This window comes from Canis lupus, chromosome 15 (genome assembly GCF_011100685.1).
Source record: "Canis lupus familiaris isolate Mischka breed German Shepherd chromosome 15, alternate assembly UU_Cfam_GSD_1.0, whole genome shotgun sequence".
In the NCBI taxonomy this organism is placed as follows: domain Eukaryota; kingdom Metazoa; phylum Chordata; class Mammalia; order Carnivora; family Canidae; genus Canis; species Canis lupus.
In genome coordinates this window covers 2,788,758-2,813,738 of record NC_049236.1, presented here as the reverse complement: position 1 = coordinate 2,813,738, position 24,981 = coordinate 2,788,758, and the positions used below count along the sequence as shown (strand labels likewise).

The window sequence follows — 24,981 nt, the reverse complement described above, 5'->3', positions numbered from 1 at the left end:
TTGGAAACCCACTAATAATATAGGTTTCTAGGTCAACTTTGCCCTAGAGAAGGATATCCATTTGAATAAGAATCTCTTGCAACTTTGGTACTATATAGCAGAATTACACAATTTGGTTTTAATTCAGTTTATATCTTGTTTGCCTACAGAGTACTTAGTTGCTAAAAAAGGAAACAATAAGTGTAACCCACTGTTCTTTCATTCTAACTGTATGGAATCTATTTAGTACAAAGAGGCAGACTTGGTACACAGGAAACCCAGAATGTAAGACTGTAAATGAGTATCAGATTAGTAATACGGATAATGCTATAGGATATTAAAGAAAGGTGCTCTCACTGTATGTTTAAGAAAAGTTTCAAGGCGGAGGTAAATCTCTGATGAGCTTTAATTCAAAGAAAAAGTTGGATTTGCATGATCTTGATAAGAGGAACCTTGAGCATTTTAGAACCTTAGGATGGTTTAAAGTTGAAAATGAGCATTTTAAAACCCAGTAAAGCCCTTTGTTTACTTTAACCTTCATCAATCTCTTTTTGGAGGATCTGTGTGTATTAGTACAATTTTATTATTATTAGCATTATATACCACTATATTTCTTTTTATTATTTTATATAGAAATATTATTTATGTACTATCAATCATCTCACCCAACTCTCATAATTGTCATTGTGCAGATGAGGCAGTGGAGGTCCAGAGGAAGTTTTGTGATTGCCCAGGATCCTAAGGCTAAAGTGATAGAACTGGATTCACATCCAGGGTTTTGGACTGCTAATCCAGTACTTTTCTTCTCCTATGGTGGTTTTCTTGGCACAGGCACCAGAATTCAGATTGTAGCCTTCTACCACTGGGTCCACTAGTCCAGAGTTATATCTCCTATAAGAAAGTAGATAGTGGAATAGAGAGTTAAATATATTTTGTAATACTCATTATGGACATTTTGTAAGGAAAATAAAAAATAGGTGATATAAATAGAAAGAATTATGTAGCAATGAGGGTTTTGATCATTAAATTGAGGGTTTTTTTCATACATTACAGATTAGAGATTTTAGCTTTAGAAAACAGATGTGTTTCTTGAGAAGCAAACCCCAATTTAAATTTTTCTTGTGACCGTTAATTTCTTTGCTTATAATGAAAAAGTATCTGCTAGTGATAGCTAGATTTTCAGGACTAAGAAATGTATTAAATCACATATGGGATGTTTGTAGATTACAGTTTTTTGTTTTGTTTCAGATGTACAACATATGATTCAACATTTCTGTACATTACTTAGTGCTCATCACAATAAGTGTGCTTTTAATCCCTTTCACCTATTTCACTTATCTCCCCACCCACCTCCCCTCTAGTAACCACCGGTTTGTCGTTTGTCCTGTTTTTAAGAGTTTTTTCATTTGTCTCTTTTTTTTATTTGCTTTGTTTCTTAAATTCCACAAATGAATTAAATCATATGGTATTTGTCTTTCTCTGCCTGACTTATTTCACTTAATATGGTACCCTCTAGATCCATCCATGTTTGTTACAAATGGCAAAATCTCTTTATGACTAAGGGGTGTGTGTGTGTGTAGTATCTTTTTATCCATTCATCTGTTGATTATGTTGATACTTGGGCTGCCTCCATATCTTGGCTCTTGTAAATAATGCTGTAATAAACATAGGGGTGCATATATCTTTTTGAAGTGTTTTTGTGGTTTTTGGGTGAATTCCCAGTAATGGAACTACTGGATCATATGGTAATTCTATTTTTAATTTTTTGAGGAACCTCCATATTGTTTTCCAGAGTGGTTGCACCAGCCTGCATTCCTACCAACAGTGCATGAGGTTTCCTTTTTCTCTACATCCTGGCTCATGCTGGTTATTTCTTTAATTTTTTTATATTGGCCATTCTGACAAGTGTGAGGTGGTATCTTATTGTGGTTTTTTGGGGTTTTTGTTACTGGTTTTGTTTTGTTTTTAAGGGGGGCACCTGGCTGGCTCAGTTGGTTAAGCATCTGCCTCGGCTCAGGTCATGATCCCAGGATCCTGGGATCGAGCCCTGCGTCAGGCTCTCTGCTTAGCAAGGAGTCTGCTTCTTCCTCTCCCTCTGCCCCTGCCCTGTCATTATCTCTCTCTCTCCGCCCCCCCCCCGCAAATAAAAAAATAAATAAATAAATAAATAAATAAATAAATAAATAAATAAATAAGATCCGTGAAAGTTTGTTTTAGAGAGAATGAATTGGGGGAGGGGCGGGGGGGGGAAGAGAATCTTAAGCAGGCTCACACCCAGTGATAGCCTGATAGAGGGCTCCATCTCAGGACCTGAGCCAAAATCAAGAGTCCAAAGCTCCAGATGCCTGAGTGGCTCAAGCAGTTGAGCATCTGCCTTTGGCTCAGGGCCTAATCCTGGATTCCCTGGATCGAGTCCCACATCCTCCTTGCATGGAGCCTGCTTCTCCTCCCTCTGCCTGTGTCTCTGCCTCTCTGTGTGTGTCTCTCATCAATAAATAAATAAAATCTTTAAAAAAAAAAAAAAAAAGGAGTCCAAAGCTCAACTGAGCCAATGAGGATCCCCTCATTGAAGTTTTGATTTGCATTTCCCTAATGATTATTGATGTTGACCATCTTTTCATATGTCTGTTGGTCATCTGTATATCTTTGGAAAAATGTCTTTTTGTGTCCTCTGCCCATTTTTAAATTGAATTGTTTGTTTTTGTGTCTATTCCATTGTATAATTTTTTTATATGTTTTTGGGTATTAACCCCTGTGAGATACATCATTTACAAATATCTCTCCCATCAGTAGCTTGTCTTTTCATTTTGTTGATGGTTTCCTTTACTGTGCAAAAGCTTTTTACTTTGGTATAGTTTGAATAGTTTTAATTTTGCTTTTGTTTTCCTTGCCAAAGGAGACATATCTAGAAAAATGTTTCTATGACTGATATCAAAGAGATTACTGCCTTTGTTTGCTTCTAGGAATTTTATGGTTTCAGGTTTCACTTTTAGGTCTTTTAATATAATTCTGAGTTTATTTTTGTGTATGGTCCAAGAAAGTGGTCCTGTCTGGTTTTCTCAACACCCTTTGTTGAAGAGATTGTCTTTTTCCAATTGTATATATATTCTTGTCTCCTTCACTGTAGATTAATTGACCATAAAAGTATGGGATTATTTCTGGATTCTTTATTGTGTTCATTGAATTGATCTGTGTGTCGGTTTTTGTGCCAGTATTATACAGTTTTGATTTGATTACTATAGTTTTGTAATACGATCTTGAAATCTGAGATTGTAATACCTCTAGCTTTGTTCTTTTTCAAGACTGCTTTAGCTATCTGGGGTCTTTTTGCGGTTTCATGCAAATCTTAGGATTGTTTGTTCTAGTTCTGTGAAAAATGCTGTCGGTATTTTGATAGGGATTGCATTGAATGTGTGGATTGCTTTGGGTAGGGTGGACTTTTTTTTTTTTAAGAGAGTGGGAGGGGAATGGGGAGTGCAGAGGGAGAAGGACAGAGAATCCAAAACAGGCTGCATGCCAAGCATGGAGCTCAACACAGAGCTCAGTCTCAGAACCCTGAGATCCTGACCTGAGCCAACATCGAGTCACGCATTGACTGAGCCACCAACGTGCCCCAGGTAGTGTAGATATTTTAACAAGAGTAATGGTCTTTTACTTCCTTGGTTAAGTTTATTCCTAGTTATTTTATTATTTTTGGTGCACGAGTTAAATGGGATTGTTTTCTTAATTTTTCTTTCCACTATTTTTTTTTTTTTTTTAGGATTTTATTTATTTTTTTGAGAGAGCACAAGTAGGGGAGAGAGGGAGAGAGAATCTGAAGCAGACTCCGTGCTGAGCACAGAGCCCAATGTGGGGATTGATCTCTTAACTGCAAGATCATGACCTGAGCTGAAACCAAGAGTTGTGACGCTTAACTGACTGAGCCAACCGGGCACCCCCCTTCCACTGCTTTATTAATGCATAGAAATGTAACAGATTGCTGTATATTAATTTTGTGTCCTGTGAATTTACTGAGTTCATTGCTCAGTTCTAGTTTTTTAGTGGCATCTTTAGGGTTTTCTATATATAGTATCCTGTCATCTGTAAATAGTGAAAGTTTTACTTCTTCCTTAATGATTTGACGCCTTTTATTTCTTTTGTTGTCTGATTGCTGTGGCTAGAACTCCCAGTACTGTGTTGAATAAAAGTGGTGAGAGTAAAAAAAAAAAAAAAAAAAAAAAAAGGTGGTGAGAGTGGGGGATCCCTGGGTGGCTCAGCGGTTTGGCGCCTGCCTTTGGCCCAGGGTGCGATCCTGAAGTCCCGGGATTGAGTTCCGCGTCAGGCTCCCGGCATGGAGCCTGCTTCTCCCTCTGCCTGTGTCTCTGCCCCTCTCTCCCTCTCTATGTCTATCATAAATAAATAAATAAATCTTTAAAAAAAAAAAAAGGTGGTGAGAGTGGACATCCTTGTCTTGCTCCTGATCTTAGAGGAAAAGTTGTTTTTCACCATCAAGTATGATGTTCACTCTGGGTTTTTCATATATGGTCTTTATTATGTTGAGGTATATTCCCACAAAACCTACTTCCTTGAGAATGTTTATCATGAATGGATGTTGTACTTTGTCACATCCTTTTTCTGCTTCTGCTTTGAGAGGATTGTATGGTTTATCCTTCCACTTGTTTATGTGACATACCACGTTGATCGATTTGTGACTGCATCCCTGGAATAAATACCACTTGATCATGATGAGTAGTTTTTTTTAATATATTGTTAGATTTGGTTTGCTAATATTTTATTGAGGATATTTGCATCCGTGTTCATAAGAGATACTGTCTTAAATTTTCCCTTTTGTGTAGTGTCTTTACCTGGTTTTGGTATTGGGGTGATGCTGGCCTTGTACAATGGATTTGTAATCTTTCCATCCTCTTCTATTTTTGGAATAGTTTGAGAAGAATAGATATTAACTATTCTCTAAATGTTTTTCAGAATTCACTTGTTAAATCATCTGGTCTTGGACTTTTGGGACTTTTTTGATTACTGATTCAGTTTCACTGCTACCAACTAATGTTGGTCTATTCAAACTCTCTATTTCTTCCTGATTCAGTTTAGAAGGTTATATGTTTCTAGGAATTTATCCATTTCTTCCAGGTTGTCAAATTTACTGGCGTATAATTTTTCATAATACTCTTTTATAATCCTTTGTATATCTGTGATGTCAGTTATTTCTCCTCTTTAAATTCGGATTTATTTATTTGCACTTTTTTTTTTCTTAGTCTGGCTAAAGGTTTATCAGTTTTGTTATCTTTTTAAAGAACCAGCTCCTGGTTTCATTGATCTGTTTTCTTTAGTTTCTATTTCATTTATTTCTTCTCTAATCGTTTTTATTTTCTTCTGTCTTCTGGCTTTGGGCTCTGTTTTTCTTTTTCTAGCTCCTTTAGCTATAAGTTTAGGTTGTTTGAGATTTTTCTTGATTACAAAGTAATTGTAAAACTATAGTTACACAGTTCTTTTAATATTCCTGATAACGCTTCCCTTTTAGAATGACCTATAACTTTTTTTTCTTTCTTTCTTCACTCAGCCACATTATAGCCCTTCCAAGGATATTAGTGGCTCTGGGATTAATGCTGCTCCCCTGCAACAGGAAGGGATTAAGAGGGATTTCCCTCTTGTTGGCCTCCTGAGGAGCTATAATGAGTAGATGAAAGAAAATATTAAGTCACATCACACTTTGTTAAAAGTGAGCTACTTCCAGGCAATTCATAGAGAAACAGGATCTACAATTTTCAAATTTGGAGACTTTTTTTTTTTTTTTTACCCTTTTGTTGTTTTCATACGTGTTTGCTTAGAATAACTATAATGTAAAACAGTGAATTTAAGGAAAATGAAACTCAGGAATTCTTTTCAAATAGGTAGGATAGATTCTTTTGTTGTGGTAGAAATTTCCTGTGTTGAAAATAGTGGGCTATATGGAATATTTGTGGAGAAGAGAAAAAAAATTTTAAGTGGTAGTTTTTGTAACATGTTTGTAAAACTGTGACAGAGTTGGAATCTGAAAAAAAGCAGTCACTTTTTTTTTTTTAAGATTTTATTTATTTATTCATGAGAGACACACACACAGAGAGAGAGAGAGAGAGAGAGAGGCAGAGACACAGACAGAGGGAGAAGCAGGCTCCTTACAGGGAGCCTAACGTGGGACTCTATCCCAGGACTCCAGGATCATGCCCTGGGCCAAAGGCAGTCACTCAACTGTGGAGCCACCCAGGTGTCCCAGAAGTCTCATTCTTGAATGTGATCACTACAGAAGATAATACTTGAAGTATATAAACTATGTAACTATCACCCAAAACAGTTTATTTTCTTAGAAATCTTCAGAGATATTTACAAACCACAATAAAACATGTCATAATACTTTATAGCAGTCGCCACTTTTTTTTTTATCAACGAAAGGTATATCGCTTAACTTATTCATTAATCCTGGCCCCAAAAGAGTTTTGGTTCTCTGCAAAAATCAAAGTTGTACTGGAGGAATGAGTTTCCTATAGATGTCTGCAGTGGTAATAGAGTAGTCAGGCAAATGAGAAAGATAACCATTTTTGAATGGGACAGTATACACATAGATGTGTAATTAGTATTGCTACTTTTATTTTTTATATATTATGGCTTTACTTAAATTCAAGTTAATTAACTTATAGTATATTATTAGTTTTAGGGGTAGAATTTAGTGATTCATCAGTTGTATATAACACATTGTGCCTTCCTTAATGTCCATCATGAATTATTCCATCCTGTCACCCGCCTCCCTTCCAGCAACCCTCAGTTTATTCCCTGTAGTTAGAGTCTCTTATGGTTTGCCTCCATCTCTGTTTTTATCTTATTTTTACTACTTTTATTTATTTTTTTTTTTTACTACTTTTAAAATAGAGTTAATACAGGTGAAACTTAAACTTCCACACAGAGCTTTCAACAAGTATTTGCTAGATGATTGTTGCTTTCTTGGATCTGAATTTAAATCTTATATATTGCACATTTGTGTTTCCTCAGATGTAATTTCTTGCTTGTTCTTTCTCAGCCTAGACTATGATATATCAGGGACAACGTGAATGTTATTCTCAGTACCTGTCAAAGACCAGATATCCATATGTGTTTTATTTAACCCAACTTTGTCAGAAATAAAAAGTTAAAAAAAAAAAAAAAAAGTAGTCATGAGAATCAACCACTATATTTGTAGGAGCCATCTTTAAGGATGGTCACTCCTTAATTGCACGAAGTTTTCTTTGCCTCATTTCCAAAATGCCTAAATTCCAGATATCAGTGTGACATACTAGCTAGATTCCACAAGCTTTCTGCAATGCCATAACACAGTGTAATTTAAAGTTCCTGCTTGGTAGCTAGCTCTCTGCCAAAATATGTTTCCCACTTTTTTTTTTTAAGACTTTGAGAGAGAGAATGAGCAAGAGAAGGAGCACAAGGAGGAAGAGGGAGGAGGAGACTCACCACTGAGCAGGGAGCTGAGATGTGGGGCAAGGGGAGGCTGGGGGAGGGGTGTGTGGGGGCTCTATCTCCGGACCCTGGGATCATGACCTGAGCCCATAGCAGATACTTAACCAACTGAACCATCCAGGTGCCCTGTGTTTCCCACTATTAATAGAACTAAATGTCCTTTCCAGACTGTTTGAATTTGTATGTAATTTTTTGACTTTTGAGGTATGGATCGGGCTAGTTTGAGGGTGCAATAAATTATCTGAATACTGGAAGCATCTGTACAATAGAATCATTTTCAATATATCTTTTAATGGCTATTCATCTTTTAAAATTAATGGCTATTTATCTTTTAAAATCATCATTGTAGTAATGAAGAAGCATTTGTCCTTCCTAGCACTATTTATATGATCCAGCAGGCTCTGAGTTACTATTTATTGGTGGTTTCAGTTTTCCAGTGTGCAGATTTGAATGGATGGCATCATGGCATTGTCATAAGTAATATACTGTTTTAGTTTCATTTAGTCAAGTTTATATGTTTGGGTGGGTAATGGCAGTTTTAAATTATTGAATTGTAATTGTGTAAGTATGTATAAAAACAAAAAATACATGATAAAAATGACCCTTTTTTGGTCATGATTATTTGGATTTAAAATAACTATAGCTTGAAATACTTAGTTTGGAATAAATCAAGCCCTAAACATTCTGGTTTATTTTTTAAAAATTACTTAAGGGGTGCCCGAGTGGCTCAGTTGGTTAAGCACTTAACTCGTGATTTTGACTCAGGTTATGATATTGGGGCCATGAGGTTGAGGCCCCCCCCCCCCCCCCCGAGGTGGTGCTTAGCAGAAATCTTCACTCTGCTTGAGATTCTCTCTCTCCGTCTCTCTCTGCACCTCTCCCTCTAAAATAAATAAATCTATAAAAAAATTATTTGAGAGACTTTAATTCTCAACTTATCACTTTATCAGATTTGCCTGACTTTGAACTTCTAGCCAGTTGATGAATTTTATTTTATTTTATTTTTTTGACAGAGAGCACAAGCAGGGTAACGGCAGGCAGAGTGAGTGGATGAAGCAGGCTCCCTATTCAGCAGAGAACCCAATGAGCCAAAGGCAGACACTTAACTGACTGAGCCACCCAGGCACCTCTAGTTGATGAATTTTAGATAGTAGATATTCCTTACCCTTTTCTCTTCATAATAATTTTAGATAGTAGATATTCCTTACCCTTTTCTCTTCATAATGAGGTTTTACTGGTTTTCTTTTCAAATAGGATAATTTTGTTCTTTTCAAATAGGATAGATTTTTTTCGCACATATATTTTGGTAGAACTCCTTTTTATCTTTGAGCATATATAAGTCTCCACTTCCTTTGTTATTCTGAATTTTGCATTATTCTCAAAATTTTTTATTGCTAAGATCTTAACATCTATAAGAAGCAGTCTTGTGAGTTTGAAAACTAACAGTGGTCCCAGTTACTTGCCTGGCCACTAGCTATTCTGAAAGGTGACTTGTCTCAATTTTTACTTTTTCTGGTTAGGAAAGCAACCCTAGTCACCAAGACAAATATTTAAAGGCATTTTAAGTTCATTTTATTTATTATAGATCAAATGTTCCATCACAAAATGATTATAAGCTTTTAAAAGTATAATAAAATAAGTTCTGTTAAATATGTTTATTTTCTATTATAAAAAAGATAGGTTCATTCATTAAGCCTTGTATTTGTGCATATCTTCCTTATAACAGTCTGTTAATAGCAATAGATTTTTTTTTAATTTTTTTTATTTATTTATGATAGTCACAGAGAGAGAGAGAGAGAGAGGCAGAGACACAGGCAGAGGGAGAAGCAGGCTCCATGCACCGGGAGCCCGATGTGGGATTCGATCCCGGGTCTCCGGGATGGTGCCCTGGGCCAAATGCAGGCGCCAAACTGCTGCGCCACCCAGGGATCCCAGCAATAGATATTAGTGTTCTAAAACTGGCTTGTGAAATAGTACTTCTTTATGAAAGTTATTTAACAAATATTACAATATGTGTTGGAATGTACAGAAGAAAGTCACTTTTTTTTTTTTTAATTTTATTTATTTATTCATGAGAGACACAGAGAGAGCAAGAGGCAGACACAGGCAGAGGGAGAAGCAGGCTCCTCCACTCAGGCAGCCCAGCTCGGGACTTGATCCCAAGTGTTGGAATGTACAGAAAAAAGTCACTTTTTTTTTTTTTTTTTTTTTTAATTTATGATAGTCACAGAGAGACAGACAGACAGACAGACACAGGCAGAGGGAGAAGCAGGCTCCATGCACCGGGAGCCCGACGTGGGATTCAATCCCGGGTCTCCAGGATCGCGCCCTGGGCCAAAGGCAGGCGCCAAACCGCTGCGCCACCCAGGGATCCCCCAAGTCACTTTTAAGTGATAACATTCTCTCTTTAGTTTTACTCAGTGACTTACCTTGCATTCACATTTCACGTTCATATTAGCATTTTTATCCTAGGTATTTTTTAGTGCTTTTCTAGTGCTTTTCCTTAAGAGTTTTCTCTTAACCCATTCAATGCTTTTAATTAACTTATTTCCAAACTTTTCTTTGTTTCCATAATGAATATTTATAGGATTCTCATATTTTAGGCATTTCCAAGAATGCCATTTTACTAGTTTTATTAGTAATATTTAAACATTCCAAAATACATGCCTAAGTAGCATCATCAAATTTAATAGAGCTGGAAAAGAGCAGATTTAGTGTGGAGAAGTATGCTGTTAGAATATTTATTAGTTGTGTACATTTTGCTAGCAGTTTAGGAATGTCAGATGATCCCTGCCTACTGGATCAGGTTTAATTCAGTCAATATAATTACCAGTGTAAGGGATAAAACCTTTTGGAACACGATGGGAGTGTTGAATGTCTAACTCTTGGTCTCAGCTCAGGTCTTGATCTCAGGGTTGTGAATTCGGGTCCTTCATTAGATCCGAGCATTAAAAAAAAAAAGTCAATATAAAGGAAGTAGTCAAAAAATAATTAAAAAATAATTAAAGGAAGTAATCTGTTGTTTTTAACTTTTCTCCACAAAGAAGAAAAGTGGTGGAATTTTCAGAGAGGATTCTTAACAATATTACCAGTTTGAAAGGACACAATAAGGAATATAGATAGCTTTTTTTTTCCTCTAGTTTTTGCTTACTATTAAATACAATCAAACAAAACACCAAAATGGGGTGGGGAGGTGGATAGCAAATACCAGTTGCTTTAAATGTTTTACCTTAATCTTTCTTTTTATAGGGAATTGACTCTCTTTTGGAGTAAACTACAAAGAAGAATTGACCCTTCTTTAGACACTTTTTTGGAGCGCTGTCGTCAGTTTGGTGTCATAGCTAAAACACAGCAGCATTTATTTTGCCTGATTAGAGTTATACAAACTGAAGTGAGTAATTTTGCTTTTTTATGATAATTGTCCTGAAATGGAGGAATGAGTGGGGAGATAACTTCTCAGGCAACTCCTCTTAGATGAGGGAAAATGAGAAATAATGGGCTTTAATAAGATTATGGAACTGGACATATCTAGCAGTTTCTACGGATTGACCTTCTGGAATCCATAGCTTTTCTTAATGGAAAAATAGTAATTTGAAGGGACAGGCCATTGGAGTAAAGAACAATTATGTTTCTGAGCTGTCACTTCAACTACTCTATATCTACTTTTACTAGAATAATTTTCTGTTTTTATATTTTCCTTAAGAATGGAATGATACATTTTCTAAGTGTTGAAAGAGTAGAACAGTTCCAGAATCAACTGTATATAAATTGTAAACCTCTGTGAAAACCAATCGGAAGCAAGTTAGATATTTTCAGGAAATAAATATTTGCTAAAATGAGAGGAAGCACCATATATAAAGCCTTGTGTTTTGAGTTCAGCCCTATATATATGCTAAGCCTACCAGCCTAGAGATTCAGGATGAATCTTAACTCTATTTTTGCTCTATTTTTGTGTTGTTTTTAGTATCTGCTCATGAGTGAGCTCTTAGTATACCCGTATCTATAATGGCAAATGGGTATGTTTTATGGGTTACTTCTTTGACAACATCCAAGAATTGTTTATACCAAAGTCAAGGCACAGTTGTATCTTTGATACATCCTGTCTCTTCTAATGTTGTAACCGTCTATATCCTATACTTTTTTTTGAAATATGTTATTCTGGTCTTTTCTAATAAAGACAGGAAGAAGCAAAACATTTTATTAAAAGTAAATTAAATAAATAAATAAATAAATAAATAAATAAATAAATGTAAATTCATGGTCAGATAGATAACTTAGGTGATAATTATTTAGTCACCTAACTAACTAAGTTAAATATAACTTATATTTATTTTTATATTTATTTATATTACTTATTTATATTTATTTAACTTATTATAAATATAATAAAGTTATATTTAACTTATTTAGTTAAACCTTACTTTATTTTTTAAAAATTACTTTTTGCTATATGACATAATCATAGGAATGATACTGTATTTACAGGATCCCTTTACACTTGAGGGGAGGAGATTATACAAAGGTGAGAGTCACTGGGGGGGGGGTCACTTTAGAATTCTACTTACCATGAGAAACCACAGAAAATGAGAAAGCTGCTAGAGGACTAGGGAAAATGGGTTTCTGACACAGACTAAGGAATTTCTGTCCATTTGCATAACCAGACCCATTTCTCTTTAAGCCTAGTCTAGGGTACTTTCTACTATAATCATTCATGATAATTGGCCTGAAGGGTAGAAAAGATGTGGACTGGTGGGTGGAAAGGAAGTGAGGTAGAATTCCTTTCAAACTGAGAGACTCACTTCTAGGTTTTTAAAGAGAGATGATCTGACCTATTTCAGTTAGGATCTAGTTCTATGAATGGTAGATATCCTGCAATAGTAGTGGTCTAAAGAAGATGGAAGTTTTCTCCCTCTCTCATATAGATAAATAATCCAGGCAGACAGGCGAAGGTGGCTTATAGTGGCTCCACTTAATGGAAACCCAGGTACCTTTTGTCTGTCTACAGTCAATATATAGTTTGATCTCATATTCTAAAACCTAACTATTCCAATCCTAGGTATCATGTCTCCATTCCAGATAGCAAGGTGGCGGGGGCGAGGGGAGTGGAAAAACCACAGGAACCACACTATGATACACCTTTTCCTCACTCCCTCCAGTATATATACACACAAACACACACACACAGAGACAGACAGACAGACACAGGGCCATCCATATCTAGCTGCAAGGGAGACGAGATATATTCATTATTTCAGGTTACTTTATAACCAATAGAAATCAGGTATTCTGTTCTTAGAGTAAAAGAGGGAAAAAGATATTGGGAGGCAACTAGTAAAAAGTGACATAAACCTTGGGATGGAACAGGTTAATGATGCTGAAAAGCTTGTGTGGGCTTTAGGCCTCTTACGGCAATAGTGGGGACGCCTGGGTGGCTCACTGGTTGAGAGTCTGCCTGTGGCTCAGGGCGTGATCCTGGAGTTCCGGGATCAAGTTCCACATTGGGCTCCCTACATGGAGCCTGCTTCTCCCTCTGCCTGTGTCTCTGCCTCTCTCTCTGTGTCTCTTATGAATGAATGAATGAATGAATGAATGAATGAATGAATAAATAAATAAAATCTTTAAAAAAAAAAGAAGGCAACAATGAGTATATAATGGAGAGGGCCTTATAACAGTACCTTTTATCTTCTGGGCTTCCATTTTATATAAATAGCTTAAGCCAGAGTACATCATCATAGAAGTCACATAAAGTTATGTGACTTGTAAGGATCATAAACCTGTTTTGCAGCAGAGTCAGGACTAGACCATGGGTATCTTGACAAATTGCATAATGTGATTGATTATCATTTATAAATTAGAGCACAGAGAACTTGGAGGATCTGATAAGTTTTAAAATAAGTCATAAATAATTTGTTCTCAACAAATTATGATTACTTAAACTCCATTTTGGAAGACTGAGATAAACAGCAGAGAATGTCCATTCTTTCTTAAATAGTCAAATCTGGTTAAAAGGGTAAAACTGATGAAATTACTAAGCACTTTTCAAAAAACAGACTGAAAATACCATTATACATTCTAAACAAGTATACCAAGAAGTTACTTGTTAAAAGATGGTGAATATATTAGAATTAGGATATGGAATATGGAAATAAATTTTGAAGACATTGATAGATAAAACTAAATTGATTTTAAACCAGGTAGCTGAAGGAATGAAAGTGGTGAGATACATTATATCCAGGGCACATGGGATATAGCCATGTCAGATAAGCTTTGGAATTTTTATTGGCTGTGTAAAGTGGTTAAGAACTCGGGTTATGTACAAAGATCGCTTTAAGTTTAAATCCTTGTTCCTCTGCTTATTAGCTGGTGACTTTGGGCAGTTAACCTACTGAGCTGTGGTTTCTTCATCTATAAAATGAGGATAATGTATGAAAAGAGTATTTGGAGTAGTGCCTAGAATGTAGTAAGGGTTCTGTAAATTGATGGTAGTTGTTTCTTTGTGTTCCTAGAATTAGAATGGTGCCCAACACAGAAGAATTGCTTAACAAATTGATTACCAGTGTGAACAACAGAATTTATCCTCAGTTATTTTACATGGTATTCTGTTGAATACTTATGATGTGCCAGCAACATAGTAATCACTTTATATTATCTTCATTTTCATAACAATACTAGGAGGAAAATCTAACATTACCACTACTGTTATCATTTTATAGATGAGGCAGCAACAACTTAGGATTTAAGAACTTGTCACTGTAGTGAAGCCTGGTATTCAAAGGTAGTCAAAATCTGATTCAAAATTCTATGCTCTTGGGGACCTGGCTGGCTCAGTTTGTAGACCATGTGACTCTTGTCTCAGAGTCATGAATAGAGCCCCATGTTGGGCGGAGGTAAAACTTTTTAAAAACCTTTATGCTCTTAAGTACCGAATTTTAGGCCACTCTGCCATATAATCAATCCCACTTTACTTTGCTCATATTTTCACATTCCATTTCAGTCTCTCACATAAATCATTTTGTATGCACTAGCCTTTTATCACATAATGACCAGATCTTTTTCCTGATTTTTGACTAGTTTCTGAGAACCTCTTGCTATATAGAGATTTAAAGACTCTGTTGTTTTTCCCATGGGAAGTACTTTCCCATAAAGTACTAATTATTTTATGAGAAAATAGGGCAGGGCACTTGGGTGGCTCAGTCAGTTAAGTATCAGACTCCTGATTTCAGCTCAGGTTATGATTTCAGGGTTGTGAGATCCAGCTTTGGTTCAGGCTTGCTTGAGATTCTCTCCTTCTGCCCCTCCCACCTCTAAAAAAAGGCTTTGGGGGCAATGGAGCATCATTTATTTTAGCCTTAAGATTTTGAAAACACCCAGCTTCTCATGACCCATGTGTTTCTTCAATTGAATTCAATCCTAGACTCACTTTTATACAGGTGTTTCCTTTTATACCCATTTATTTAAGCCCTGTCCTTCTAACCAGCTTAAGACAATTCTTTTTTGAATCAACTTCAATGACCTTATTTATCCTGAATTCCTTTGAATTCATATACCTTTATTGTTTATATACATTTGGCATATAAGCAAATTCTTTGAGGGTTAGAGATTGCTTTAATATGTAGTGCCTTATAAAGTTGGACACTCTATAAATGTTCATTGTTATTCATGGTTGTAACATGTAAGCAGGATCTAAATGTCAGTTGCAGGAAGAGAGAGTAAACATAAATTTAAGAACTCTAAAAGTTCTGAGAAGTATATATCTTACCAATGAAAGTTATGTAATATTTAATATGAAAAAGAATAATGACTTTCCCCCCTATTTTTCTTATAGGCTCAAGATGCTGGTCTTGGGGTGTCAATTTTACTATGTGTCAGAGCTCTTCAACTCAGATCAAGCGAAGATGAAGAAATGAAGGCATCAGTTTGTAAAACAATTGCTTGTCTTTTACCAGAAGATTTAGAGGTCAGACGAGCCTGTCAGCTTACAGAATTCTTAATTGAACCCAGTTTGGATGGATTTAATATGTTGGAAGAACTGTATTTGCAGCCAGATCAAAAATTTGATGAAGAAAATGCACCAGTTCCAAATTCTCTCCGATGTGAGCTCTTACTAGCTTTAAAGGCCCATTGGCCTTTTGATCCTGAATTTTGGGACTGGAAAACTTTAAAACGACACTGTCACCAACTGCTAGGACAAGAAGCCTCCGATTCTGATGATGATCTAAGTGGCTATGAAATGTCTATTAATGACACAGATGTTTTAGAATCATTTCTCAGTGATTATGAGGAAGGTAAAGAAGATAAACAATACAGAAGAAGAGATTTAACAGATCAGCATAAAGAGAAAAGAGACAAAAAACCTATTGGTTCTTCTGAAAGATACCAGAGGTGGCTTCAGTATAAATTTTTCTGTTTGTTATGTAAGCGGGAATGTATAGAGGCCAGGATTCTTCATCATTCTAAGATGCATATGGAAGATGGAATTTACACCTGTCCAGTTTGTATTAAAAAATTCAAGAGAAAAGAAATATTTGTTCCTCATGTGATGGAACATGTTAAAATGCCACCAAGCAGAAGGGACCGCTCTAGAAAGAAATTACTGTTGAAAGGCTCTCAAAAGGGAATTTGTCCCAAGAGCCCCTCTGCAACCCTGGAGCAAAACCAGTCCTTGGATGAACAAGCCAAAGGAGAGTCTCATGAATATGTCACATTCAGCAAACTAGAAGATTGCCACCTGCAAGACAGAGATCTGTACCCATGTCCTGGCACAGACTGTTCCCGTGTATTTAAACAATTTAAATACTTAAGTGTGCATCTTAAAGCTGAACACCAAAATAATGATGAAAATGCCAAGCACTACTTGGATATGAAAAACAGAAGAGAGAAGTGTACTTATTGTCGACGACATTTCATGTCTGCTTTTCACCTGCGGGAGCATGAACAAGTGCATTGTGGTCCTCAACCTTATATGTGTGTATCTATAGATTGCTATGCAAGGTTTGGATCAGTGAATGAACTACTTAACCATAAACAAAAACATGATGATCTGCGTTATAAATGTGAATTAAATGGCTGTAATATTGTTTTCAGTGACTTGGGACAGCTTTACCACCATGAAGCACAACACTTTAGGGATGCATCTTACACATGCAACTTTGTTGGCTGTAAAAAGTTCTATTATTCCAAAATTGAATACCAAGATCACCTCTCAATGCATAATGTTGAAAGTTCAAATGGAGATGTGAAAAAATCAGTGAAACTTGAGGAGGCTGCACCAGGTGAAAAGCAAGATAGTATCAATCAGCCCCATCTACTTGACCAAACTGATAAATCACATTTACCTGAGGATCTTCTTTTCTGTGCAGGATCAGCTAATTCTCAAATAGAAACTGCAGAAAATCTGAAAGAAAACAGTGACAGTAATTCTAGTGATCAGTTAAGTCATAGCTCTTCAGCTTCCTTGAATGAAGAGTTAATTGATACACTGGATCACTCTGAAACCATGCAGGATATATTATTATCTCATGAGAAGGTCTTTGTGCCCTCCAGTTTAAAAGAAAAATGTTCCAGTGTGGCAGTTTGTTTTGATGGGACTAAGTTTACCTGTGGTTTTGATGGCTGTGGTTCCACATACAAAAATGCAAGAGGGATGCAAAAGCATTTACGGAAGGTTCACCCATACCATTTCAAACCCAAAAAGATAAAGACAAAAGATCTCTTTCCCTGTTTGGGTAATGAACATAATCAAACAACTGAAAAGTTTGATGCAGAACCTAAACCCAGCTCAGATACAAACAGTGACTCCCCCGATGAAGGTCTAGATCACAATATTCATACTAAATGCAAACGAGAATATCAAGGTTATTCCACAGAAGCTTCCATTTGTGCTTCTAAAAGGCCGTGTACAGAGGATACCATGTTGGAACTTTTGTTACGCTTGAAACATTTAAGCTTGAAAAACTCAATGACACATGGATCTTTCTCAGGGTCGTTGCAGGGGTACCCATCCAGTGGTGCTAAGTCTCTTCAATCGGTTTCACCTATATCAGACCTTAATTTTCAGAATCAAGATGAGAATATGCCAAGTCAGTACCTTGCACAGTTGGCAGCTAAGCCTTTTTTCTGTGAGCTTCAAGGATGCAAATATGAATTTGTGACCAGAGAGGCTTTGTTAATGCATTATCTTAAAAAACATAATTATTCAAAAGAAAAAGTCCTTCAGTTAACCATGTTTCAACATCGGTATTCCCCATTCCAGTGTCATATTTGCCAAAGGTCATTTACAAGAAAAACACATCTTAGGATTCATTATAAAAATAAACATCAGATTGGCAGTGACAGAGTAACTCACAAACTGTTAGATAATGAAAAATGTGATCATGAAGGCCCATGCTCAGTAGACAGATTGAAAGGTGATTGCCCTACAGAACTTGGCCGTGATCCCAGCAGTAACTCTGAGAAGCCACACTGTCACTCTAAAAAGGATGAATGCAGTTCAGAAACAGATTTGGAGTCATCCTGCGAAGAAACAGAAAGTAAAACATCTGATATTTCATCACCAATAGGTAGCCATAGAGAAGAAGGAGAAGGAAGAGAGGGACGAGGTAGCAGGAGAACTGTTGCTAAAGGAAATCTCTGCTATATTTTGAATAAATACCACAAACCATTCCATTGTATCCATAAAACTTGCAACTCCTCATTCACCAATCTAAAAGGCTTGATTCGTCATTACAGAACTGTACATCAGTACAACAAAGAACAATTATGTTTAGAGAAAGACAAAGCAAGAACCAAAAGGGAACTTGTCAAATGTAAAAAGATATTTGCTTGCAAATATAAGGAATGTAACAAACGCTTCCTGTGTTCCAAAGCTCTTGCTAAGCACTGTAGTGACTCTCATAACCTAGACCATATTGAAGAGCCTAAAGTGCTTTCTGAAGCTGAATCTGCAGCAAGGTTTTCCTGTAACCAGCCTCAGTGCCCTGCTGTTTTTTATACATTCAGCAAGTTGAAGCACCACTTGATGGAACAGCATAATATTGAAGGAGAAATACATTCAGATTATGAAATTCATTGCGATCTTAATGGCTGTGGCCAGATTTTCACCCATCGCAGTAATTATTCTCAACATGTATATTACCGACATAAAGACTATTACGATGATCTGTTTAGAAGCCAGAAAGTGGCAAATGAAAGGCTACTAAGGAGTGAAAAGGTGTGTCCTACAGCGCTTACTCAGGGGCATGAACATCAGACTACCAGGAGATCATTTAATGCTAAAGCTAAAAAATGTAGTTTAATCAAAGAAAAGAAGGCTCCGATTAGTTTTAAAACAAGAGCTGAAGCCCTCCATATGTGTGTGGAGCAGTCTGAGCACACACAGTATCCCTGCATGGTTCAAGGATGCTTATCTGTGGTGAAGTTGGAGAGCAGCATAGTGAGGCATTATAAACGCACCCATCAGATGAGTAGTGCCTATTTAGAGCAACAGATGGAAAATCTTGTCGTCTGTGTTAAGTATGGTACCAAAATTAAGGAAGAGCCCCCTTCTGAAGCAGACCCCTATATAAAGAAAGAAGAAAATAGCTGTGAATCAGAGCGCACGAAGCACAGCCATTCCCCAGGTGACAGTAGCGTCCCTGCCCAGAGCACTGATTCCCTTCATCCAGGCGAAAGGGAGGGAGGTCAGAAAGGATGTACAGAAAGCAAACCAGCGTTTGATGCAGATACTCTGCTCTACAGAGGAACTTTGAAATGTAACCATAGTTCGGAAACCACTTCTTTGGAACAATGTAATATAGTTCAGCCTCCTCCTTGTAAAATAGAAAATTCCATACCTAATCCTAGTGGGACTGAAAGTGGGACTTACTTCACAAGTTTCCAGCTGCCTTTACCAAGGATCAAAGACTCAGAAACTGGGCAGCAAAGTTCAGGGCAAGAAAACACTGTAAAAAATTCAACCCATGTCCCAAAAGAGAATTTTAGGAAGCATCCACAGCCTAGGTCATTTGATTTGAAGACTTACAAACCTATGGGATTTGAATCTTCATTTCTGAAATTTATTCAGGAAAGTGAAGAGAAAGAAGACGATTTTGATGATTGGGAGCCTTCGGAGCACTTAACATTAAGTAGTTCTTCACAACCCAGTAATGACTTAACAGGGAGTGTTATGGCAAATAATATGGTGAATGACAATGACCCTGAAGTTGACATACCTCATTCTTCCAGTGACTCTGCAATTCATGAGAACCTGACTGCAATCCCACCTTTGATAGTAGCTGAGACAGCAGCAGTTCCTTCCTTGGAGAACCTGAGGGTTGTATTGGACAAAGCATTAACAGACTGTGGAGAGCTTGCCTTAAAACAGCTTCATTATCTACGGCCAGTGGTTGTCCTTGAAAGATCTAAGTTTTCCACACCAATTTTAGACTTGTTTCCAACAAAAAAGACCGATGAGCTTTGTGTAGGAAGTTCCTAAATAGCAATTTTGTTTTAGAAACAGACTGGCTCCAACACTGCAACATGGGGACAATTGCCAACTTGAACAAAGGCTGAGAACCAGCCACACTGTTGTTTAGGGTAGAATAGGCTGTGTATTTACATGAATGTATAATATCTATGTCAGCAGTATTGGCTGAGTCCATTAGCTCTCCAGTTGGTTTATTGATTGGGTTTGTTTTTTTTGTTTGTTTGTTTATTAAAAAAATGGAACTGTACTCTTGTTTGGTGCTAATTAATACATCAAAATATATTGGGGCTTCCTTTTTCAAATTAAGTGTGCATGATTGTATATGGAACAAATACAAAGATCCCAGGGTGGGAGGGCTAGGGAAAGGGATATGGAGTTCTTACTTGACTTGAATGTGCACCTGAGGGTGCTTTGTGTAATATATTGTACACTACAGCATCTTATATTTTTTGAGTTGAGTTTCAATAAATTACAATTTTTCACCCATTTCTTGTTTACTCATAATGAGTTTTCATACCATACATAAACTGCACTTAATATTTTCTGGAATGTGCACTTGTATTTGCCCCAATAGTTTTTCTTGTTAACCAAACCATTTCGATCCAGCTTCTTTCTGAATGACAATATATTGTCTTAAAATTTTTGTGCAAAGAAAAATCTAAAATTGAATAATTAGTCCCAAGAGTCAAGATAGCTCCCAAAAAAGGATGTCCAGGAGTTGCCTGGGTAGAAGGAGAAAATACCAAGCAGAACATGAAGGGCATAGTTGTGTGCAGTCATGTTTCCAGGGAACTACAAGTAATTTGGTAGGCTGCAATGAAAGAGAAGCACTGAGGTGGATGAGATTATTGTAGAGATAGGTGGCAGGAACCCAACCATGAATGCTAAGGAGTTTGGACTTGAAGCCACAGGCAGCTGAGACCCTTTGAAGGATTTGAACAAAATAACATGATGAAGTTCATTGTAATAATGTTAAGTCAGTAACAATTTGTAGGTCACTTTAGTATGATATGAGACACCTGGTGGATTCATTCTTAAGACTCCTTATACTAGAGACTTTTTGGCCCAGAACAAGAAAAAGTTGCTAATTGTCTTAAGACTGAACTACATCCATTCATCCACTCCTGACTTATACCCTCTGAAAGGATATAGTTAGTCCATTTGTAGGGGAGCCAAACCCTAAATTTCAGAAACCTATTGAAAGTTTGCTTCAAGTACAAGCCTAAATGATTTATCCTAAATCACTTTCTATTCCAGTTGGAGATCTTGTTTCATTTTGTGGACTTACTAACGACCATGTTTTATGTCAAACCCAGCATGTGAAGTTACATGACAATATAGAAGGTCAGAGTTTTGTAGCTTTTAGTACTATCGTTTTTATTTGATGTGTCTTTAGGATTTATCCCCAATGCTGGTATGAACCTGGAAGCAATGACTTTGTTTTCAAAGTCCTTTTATTTTTTATTTATTTTTATTTTTACTTTTAAAGATTTTATTTATTTGAGAGAGAGTGGGTGGAGGAACAGAGGGAAAGGAACAAGCAGACCACACACTGAGCACAGAGCCCCACAAAGGGTTCTATCCTATGACCATGAGATCACAACCTGAACTGAAACCCAAGAGTTGGACGCTTATCTCCGTGAGCCACCCAGGTGCCCCTCAGAGTCTTTTTAAATTCAAGATCTGCTCTGTAACTGACAGAAGTTGAGAGTGCCACTTTCATTCTATCCTTTTACCCAGAATTCACTTGTTTCAGTGTTTCCCCTTGTTCATGAACATGTGTGAAAGAGAGGGTGGGGAATCATGGAGAAGAAACCTTTTATTAATCCCAAATCTATCCTCTGTTTGTCCTGGGTTGCCTACTTCTGACTTGCATTGCCAAGAACATAGTCATTGGAAGATGGAATTAGTCATTAACCAAATATTCAAGTGTACACGTATTTAGAGGCAGTTTCAGATGCTTAGGGAGATAAAAATCCCAAAATAAATTTGTCAAGGCATCTGCCAGTGTGGAGCCTTCATGTGAGGGCTAGGATAGCTTAAACATTGTTAATCATAGTGTGGCAGTGGACCTGCAGCATGGGCATCACCTTGGAGCTTGTTAGAAATGTAGAATGTCAGGCCAGGCCCCACTCCAAAACTTCTGGCCCAAAATCTACATTTTAGTAAGATCTCTAGATGATCCATAGGCACAGAAAAATTCCTGAAGCAATGGCCTAGAACATAGTGGAAAGTACTGTGAGAATTCAGGATAGCTACACTTTCTTAAAAGCACTTTACATAAAAAAAAAAGCACTTTACATAAAATTATCTTGTTGAATTTTCATAACTTCAGGAAGTAGGTACTTTTCCCTTCATTTGACATACAGACTTAAGGATGGAGTGTTTTCCCTAGCTGTTAGAAGCTGGGGATAGGTGGAGCCTCGTTTCCAATTTCTTCTGACTGGAAGGATATCAGGGAGGGAAACTTCATGTGAAGAAAGTACATCAAAAAGTTGCAAGTGGTGTCTAAATTAGTGCCAAAAAAAACATAGTTCTGTAATGAAACAGTATATTGTTTGTGGGAGTGAATAATGGGATATAAAGTTTGAAGTGTAAGTATAAGCCAGGTCATGCAGATCCAATTCTAATTCTACATCTGTTGACGTTTTCTCATTTGAGGAAAGAGGAAAACTGGCTCATACTGTTTCTGTGAGTCTGTTTCTCTTTCTGAGAGGAATTTATAAAAGAAAGGTTTCTCAGTCCCTTCTCCCCACCTCTCACCCTCACGATAGACTGTGATGCCTCTCGCTTTATCCTGCTGACTCAGGGGCAAAGCCTTCTGTTATGTAGAGCTGAGACTGGAAAGAGGGACTCGCTCTAATCTGACTTCCTTGGTCTACACCTGCAGGAATAGATTCTGTGATAGACTGCATTTGGAAGTCGGAACCACTTTGAGAACAGGAACCAGGATACTCAGACTTAACCTGTCAACCTGTATTTGACAGGTTTCACCTGTATTCCAGGCGCCTGAAGGCACAGGAAAGCTACAGCCAAATATTCACGAAGCAACACTATCTGCCAACTCCTGGGTGTCGAACTTCACAGTTTCCTGCATCGTGGAGATGAGAGTCTAGTAAAGAAGATACACAATAAACAAAACAATACAAATGAAGTGCTACATGAGAGCTGTGGCTGTGACAGGACCCCCCAAAAAGGCCAGGAAAAGCTGCTTTGAGGAAGGGATGTTTGAATTAAAACCCAAAGAACCAGTAGGAATTAGCCAGAGAGTATAATCGTATTGTGTGGAAAGGCTTTGTGGTGTGTTCATGACATTGATGAGTCTGGTATAGCTGGTGCTGAGAGTAAAAATGGGAAAAGGAAATGAGAGAAAGCTGGATAGGTAAACAGCAACCAGGTATTTTAGGGCTATGTAACCAGCTTCTAGATTTTTTATTTTGTTTGAAAGGCAATGAAGAACATATAAGGCATAAAGTAAGCATTGCATGAGTCCGAAGTTCCATCCTAATAGGGTCCGATGTGGAAGATTACTGGGTGGACTGGCTGGATAGATGGATAGATGACTATCTAAAGGTAGGCTGAGATGCCTTGCATATTGATAAATCTTCGTTGTTGGGCGTTTTCAGGTGTCTAAGAAGGGAGTCAAACTATAAATGGGGTTTTTTTTTTTTTTGGACTAGATTCTTTTAAGGCACCTTACACTATTGAGATTTACAATACTGTGTATTTTGTCATAAATGTCACTACAAATAATAGTTGCACTTACCTATATGGGTAGCTTGGGGTTTTTTGTTTTTGTTTTTTTTAAGATTTGTATTTATTCATGAGAGACAGAGAGAGGCAGAGACATAGGCAGAGGGAGAAGCAGGCTCCCTGCAGGGAGCCCAATGTGTGACTCAATCCTAGGACCTTGGGATCACGACCTGAGCCAAAGGCAGATGCTCAATCACTGAGCCACCCAGGCACCCTAGCTTCTTCTTTTATACAAATTATCAAATTCCCATTACAGGCCTACAAGGTAAGGAATTACTCCCACTTCACAAATGAAGATAGATATTAGGGCTCAGGTTTAGTGATTTGCTCAAGGGAACAAGGTCAGTGAATGGGAGAGCCAAAACTTTTAACCCAGATTCATTGTACTCCCAAAAGCCTACCCTCCTAACAGCTACTCTATAAAGATTCTGTCCAAACAAGTACACAAATACGGTAATAGGCACTTGATGAATTAACAGTTTAGGCCATAAGGATATTTAGGATTCTTTCCGGGGACTTTGCATTCACCTAATATTTTGTTTAATGCCTGTTATGTGCCAAGCCCTAGGGATACAGTAGTCAATAAAAGGGGCATGGTCCTTGTCTTCCTTAAGTTTACAACAGTCACGGGAACACCTGGGTGGCTCAGTGGTTGATCCTCTGCCTTCGGCTCAGGGCGTGATCCTGGGCCTGGGGATCGAGTCCACTTCAGGCTCCTACATGGAGCCTGCTTCTCCCTCTGCCTGTGTCTCTGCCTCTCTCTCTGTCTCTCATGAATAAGTAAATTTAAAAAAAATTTAAAGTTTACAACAGGGAAGGCCAATGTTAAACCATAAATTGCACAAATAACTATAATTATGTCAAGTGCTTTGAAAGTAAGGGGTAAGGTGCCGTGTAACAGGGGGCTCTAATGTAGTAAGGAGAGTCTCAAGTAATGATTTAGTTGTCACAGCCCTATCTTTCTCCAAAAAGTTTCTGGTTACCATTCTTTAATGGTTTCTGACCTATGTCTAATCTATAATAGCCAAATCCAAAGTCTTATCTGAGTCACTTTTATTCCTTGCTAGAAAGAATTCTCAGTGTTGTCAGCCTCTAGCCGACTGTGGATTTAACATCAATAGCAGTCACTCATAAATCGGTAGGTCATTTCACCCTGACATAAGTACTACATTTCCTTTTTCTTTTTTTTTTAAGATTTATTTATTTATTCATGAGAGACAGAGAGAGAGAGGCAGAGACACAGGCAGAGGGAGAAGTAGGCTCCATGCAGGGAGCCCGATGTGGGACTCGATCCCAGGGCCTGGGAC

The 24,981-nt window shown here is 37.3% G+C and overlaps 1 protein-coding gene across 2 annotated transcripts in view; it reads left to right on the top strand.

Moving 5' to 3' along the window:
• Positions 1-20,168, top strand: part of RLF (RLF zinc finger) — a 91,997-nt gene extending 71,829 nt beyond the window's left edge. For both annotated transcript variants that reach the window (XM_038557761.1, XM_038557762.1), the window contains 2 exons: positions 10,708-10,849; positions 15,284-20,168. In XM_038557761.1, coding sequence (XP_038413689.1) covers positions 10,708-10,849; positions 15,284-19,930 — 4,789 coding nt within the window. In that variant the 3' untranslated portion in view covers positions 19,931-20,168. The remainder of the gene's footprint in view (positions 1-10,707; positions 10,850-15,283) is intronic.
• The last annotated feature ends 4,813 nt before the right edge of the window (positions 20,169-24,981 follow it).